Source organism: Hyla sarda, chromosome 6 (assembly GCF_029499605.1).
Source record: "Hyla sarda isolate aHylSar1 chromosome 6, aHylSar1.hap1, whole genome shotgun sequence".
In the NCBI taxonomy this organism is placed as follows: Eukaryota; Metazoa; Chordata; class Amphibia; order Anura; family Hylidae; genus Hyla; species Hyla sarda.
The window spans coordinates 9,253,319-9,259,318 of record NC_079194.1 but is presented as its reverse complement, the minus strand read 5'-3'; the positions used below and the strand labels follow the sequence as shown (position 1 = coordinate 9,259,318).

The 6,000-nt window shown below is 34.0% G+C and overlaps 1 protein-coding gene across 2 annotated transcripts in view; it reads right to left on the bottom strand.

Moving 5' to 3' along the window:
- Positions 1-311: 311 nt before the first annotated feature.
- The window catches only part of HFM1 (helicase for meiosis 1), a 161,355-nt gene continuing 155,666 nt past the window's right edge, over positions 312-6,000 (bottom strand). For both annotated transcript variants that reach the window (XM_056523169.1, XM_056523168.1), the window contains exons 39-41: positions 5,525-5,624; positions 5,306-5,421; positions 312-2,085 (exon numbers count right to left, since the gene is read on the bottom strand). In XM_056523169.1, the coding sequence (XP_056379144.1) occupies positions 2,028-2,085; positions 5,306-5,421; positions 5,525-5,624 (274 nt within the window). In that variant the 3' untranslated portion in view covers positions 312-2,027. The remainder of the gene's footprint in view (positions 2,086-5,305; positions 5,422-5,524; positions 5,625-6,000) is intronic.

The window sequence follows — 6,000 nt, the reverse complement described above, 5'->3', positions numbered from 1 at the left end:
AAGAATTATATGCAAATGAGGCAAAGTTTAGACAACATACATAGCAACATGTAAGTGCACTGCGGGCTCAGGCTGCGTTTCCACCCCTACACATGTTGTGCTGTTTTATAAAGCAATAAAATTAGATTTTGCACATCAAGAACAAACCAAACATCTGTATTTTAAACCAACATATCTGAAATTGTTAAACCCAGACCTTAGTTTAGTGTTTCCCAACCAGGGTGCCTCCAGCTGTTGCAAAACTAGAACTCCCAGCATGCTCGGACAGCCTTTGGCTGTCCGAGCATGCTGGGAGTTCTAGTTTTGCAACAGCTGGAGGCACCCTGGTAGGAAAACACTGCCTTAATTACTGTAAGAATACAATGTACCTTGTACCTCTCTCTAAAACTTGGGCATCAGGCAAATTGCCATATTACAGTCATGCATTTGGCAGGGCCCTACTTTTCTTTTTTTTATGCCTCCGGTTTCATGTGGTGAAACGAAACATGGAGGGATTTGTTTCATGTGGTGAAACATGAAGGGGTTTTTCAGTTGTATTGGTATATATATTGCGGCATGGTTCATTGAATACTGTACTAGGAGCCATTCATAGGACATTAACTGGGGCTATACAGCTGATCACATTCATCAACAGGATAAGGGATACGTGTCTGAACACATGAGGTCTGTCTGCCCCCCCCCCCCCCCCAATATTTCCAGAATGGGTCCTTGTCTCTTACATCCGGCCCTCAATTTCCAGAATGGGACCTTGTCTCTTACATCCAGTCCTCAAATTCCAGAATGGGACCTTGTCTCTTACATCCTGCCCTCAATTTCCAGAATGGGACCTTGTCTCTTACATCCTGCCCTCAATTTCCAGAATGGGGCCTTGTCTCTTACATCCGGTCCTCAATTTCCAGAATGGGACCTTGTCTCTTACATCCGGTCCTCAATTTTCAGAATGGGGCCTTGTCTCTTACATCCGGCCCTCAATTTCCAGAATGGGACCTTGTCTCTTACATCCGGTCCTCAATTTCCAGAATGGGGCCTTGTCTCTTACATCCGGCCCTCAAATTCCAGAATGGGGCCTTGTCTCTTACATCTGGCCCTCAATTTCCAGAATGGGGCCTTGTCTCTTACATCCGGCCCTCCTACCTTAGCCACTGATTGGCTGAGCTGGCTGTTAATGCTGAGACCAGTTTGTTTCAGAAGGCGGGGGCCAGAGCACTTAGAGGTAAGAGACAGGGCTCCATTCTCTAGATCGCAAAGGGTCCCAGTGGTCTGATAAGACACTTATCCCCTAGAAGAAGAAAAAAAGCTATACTTAACTAGCTTGGGTCCCCCGCATCTCCTGTTAAGTTTATCCAATCCCCTGATCTTCTTTCTTCTTCCTGTGTCTGAGATGAACGCTTGTGGATCTGCTCAGCCAATGACTGTCCGATATGGGATACTACTGCAGACAGTGATTGGCTGAGCAGGCTGGGAATGCACTGACCATTTATCTTGGAAACAGGAAGGAAAAAAAAAGATGATCAGGCGTATACAAACAGGACTAGATTAGGCGTATACAAACAGGACTAGCATGGGACCAGGGCTAGGTAAGCATAGGCTTTTTTTCCTCCCACCACAACATCATAATATTATATTTAGCAAACATTACATAACCCCTTAAATGCTCTGTATATATATATATATATATATATATATATATATATATATATATGCCACAGATTGAGCAAACAGCTGATAAAAGTGCTGCTGTCCATTTTGTAAAAGTACATGGCCTGCTTTTATGCATGACAAATTTATTGTGTACCCTTAATATCCCAAGTGTTATATTATAGGCCTAGTTATGAAAAACATAATAACTGTATAAACAGTGTATACTGCATATGAGCGTTACAAAAACACAGGTTTATAGGGGGAAAAGGGAGACCTAAGAGTACAATATACCTCTGTATCTATAACATTAACTTATAACAATAATAACTGGATTACGTCCATATTTTCACACCCTTGCAGGAATGACTAAAGGTCCAATTGGGAGGTTAAAATATTCCATCAAATATTCCAATAAATGCCTGGGTTTTTTCATCTTGATTTTCACTAAAAGGCACAAGTAGAAAGCATTGAAAGTAAACTAACCACTATTACTTGTGCACAAATAGGTCAATACAGTGTTGTACCTCCAACAGGTACCAGTTTTGTAGCGTTATTGCTGTTAGTATAAATAAATACAGCTGAGCAAAGCATAAGATGCACTGTTATGTAACAGAACATAAGATACACTGTAAGGTATCATAAGCTGTAATAGCATGATACACTGTACTTTAACATAGGCTGCAAAATAACATAATATACACTGTAATGTAACATAAGATGTACTGTAATATAACATAACATGCAGTGTAATGTAATATAAGATGCAATGTAATGTAACATAAGATGTAATGTAATATAAGATGCAATGTAATGTAACATAAAATGCAATGTAATATAATATGCACTGTAATGTAACATAAGATGTAATGTAATGTAACATAAGATGTGATGTAATGTAACATAAGATGCTATGTAATGTAACATAAGATGCGATGTAATGTAACATAAGATGCACTGTAATGTAATATAAGATGCAATGTAATATAACATAAGATGCAGTGTAATGTAATATAAGATGTGATGTAATGTAACATAAGATGCGATGTAATGTAACATAAGATACGATGTAATGTAACATAAGATGCGATGTAATGTAACATAAGATGCGATGTAATGTAATATAAGATGCAACGTAATGTAACATAAGATGCGATGTAATGTAACATAAGATGCAATGTAATGTAACATAAGATGCGATGTAATGTAACATAAGATACAATGTAATGTAACATAAGATGCACTGTAATGTAATATAAGATGCAATGTAATATAACATAAGATGCAGTGTAATGTAATATAAGATGTGATGTAATGTAACATAAGATGCGATGTAATGTAACATAAGATACGATGTAATGTAACATAAAATGCGATGTAATGTAACATAAGATGCGATGTAATGTAACATAAGATGCGATGTAATGTAACATAAAATGCGATGTAATGTAACATAAGATGCAATGTAATGTAACATAAGATACGATGTAATGTAACATAAGATGCACTGTAATGTAATATAAGATGCTGTGTAATGTAACATAAGATGCACTGTAATGTAATATAAGATGCGATGTAATATAACATAAGATGCAATGTAATGTAATATAAGATGCAGTGTAATGTAACATAAGATGCAGTGTAATGTAACATAAGATGCTATGTAATGTAACATAAGATGCTATGTAATGTAACATAAGATGCGATGTAATGTAACATAAGATGCACTGTAATGTAATATAAGATGCAATGTAATGTAATATAAGATGCAATGTAATGTAACATATGATGCACTGTATTGTAACATTCTATGCACTGTAATATAACATAAGATGCACTGTAATGTAATATAAGATGCACTGTAATGTAACATGAGATGCAATGTAGTGTAGCATAACATTTATTGTAATATGACATAAGATGCAGTATAATTTAACATAGACTGCACTGTAATGTAACATAAGATATAATGAAATGTAACATAAGATGCTATGTAATGTAACAGTAGTTGTATGTCATGTAAAATAACATGTAATGTAACATAAGATGCACTGTGATGTAACATAACATGTTTTGTAACATAATATACAGTGTAATATAACATAAGAAGCACTGGAATATAACATTATATGCATTGTAATGTAACATAAGATGCGCTATAATGTAACATAAGATGCGATGTAATGTAACATAAGATGCAATGTAATATAACATAAGATGCTATGTAATGTAACATAAGATGCACTGTAATATAACATAAGATGCAATGTAATGTAACATAAGATGTAATGTAATGTAACATAAGATGCACTGTAATATAACATAAGATGCGATGTAATGTAACATAAGATGCACTGTAATGTAATATAAGATGCGATGTAATGTAACATAAGATGCACTGTAATGTAACATAATATGCACTGTAATGTAATATAAGATGCAATGTAATGTAACATAAGATGCAATGTAATGTAACATAAGATGCGATGTAATGTAATATAAGATGCGATGTAATGTAACATAAGATGCGATATAATGTAATATAAGATGCGATGTAATGTAACATAAGATGCAATGTAATGTAACATAAGATGCACTGTAATGTAATATAAGATACGATGTAATGTAACATAAGATGCAATGTAATGTAACATAAGATGCACTGTAATGTAACATACTATGCACTGTAATATAACATAATATGCACTGTAATGTAACATAAGATGCAATGTAGTGTAGTATAAAATGTATTGTAACATGACATAAGATGCAATGTAATGTAACATAATATGCACTGTAATGTAACATAAGATGTAATGTAATGTAACATAAGATGCAATGTAATATAACATAATATGCACTGTAATGTAACATAAGATGTAATGTAATGTAACATAAGATGCAATGTAATATAACAAAAGATGCGATGTAATGTAATATAAGATGCACTGTAATGTAACATAAGATGCACTGTAATGTAACATAAGATGCTATGTAATGTAATATAAGATGCGATGTAATGTAACATAAGATGCACTGTGATGTAATATAATATGCACTGTAATGTAACATAAGATGCACTGTAATGTAACATAAGATGCAATGTAATGTAACATAAGATGCGATGTAATGTAACATAAAATGCGATGTAATGTAATATAAGATGCAGTGTAATGTAGCATAAGATGCTATGTAGTGTAGCATAACATTTATTGTAATATGACATAAGATGTAATGTAATGTAACATAAGATGCAATGTAATGTAACATAAGATGCACTGTAATGTAACATAAGATGCAATGTAATGTGACATAAGATGCGATGTAATGTAACATAAGATGCAATGTAATGTAATATAAGATGCAATGTAATGTAACATAAGATGCACTGTAATGTAACATAAGATGCACTGTATTGTAACATACTATGCACTGTAATATAACATAATATGCATTGTAATGTAATATAAGATGCAATGTAGTGTAGCATAAAATTTATTGTAATATGACATAAGATGCACTGTAATGTAACATAAAATGCACTGTAATGTAACATAGGATGCACTGTAATGTAACATAAAATGCACTGTAATGTAACATAGAATGCAGTGTAATGTAACATAAAATGCACTGTAATGTAACTTCCCTTATGATTAGGACATTTTACCTTTCATGGCCGACGCTAACAAAAAAGTCACCCGAGTATTGTGCTTTATATGAGAGCGGTGAATTCAGTGCAGACACCTCGGGCCTCCCTGAGTATTGTCCTACAGTTGCAGCCACCTACATGATAAAATGATTGGTATAAAAATAATACAGGAAAATAGTTGAAGCAGCTGACGTGTACATTTGTACACAGTATGAATTATACAAAGTATTCACTTACCGGTTTATGTACATTTGGCCTGTATTTTTCTATTTGAGAATCCGGAAAATCTACTTGTTTTTGAATATTTATATTCAGATTTGTTTTGAGGTTGGAATATCTAAAGGAAATAGTCATAAATATATTACTATAAATCACATAAAAGTACAATATGTACCAAGGGTATGTTCACTTCAATGGTTCCATGGAAAATTCACGATAGTGGCAGATATGCAGATTGCTGGAGGACCCATTAATGGGGTACTCCGCCCCTAGACATTTTTTCCCCTATCCAAAGTAAGGATCCCCAGGATGTAATGTAACATAAGATGCAATGTAATGTAACATAAGACGCACTGTAATGTAATATAAGATGCGATGTAATGTAACATAAGATGCGATGTAATGTAACATAAGATGCAGTGTAATGTAATATAAGATGCAATGTAATGTAACATAAGATACGATGTAATGTAACATAAGATGCAATGTAATGT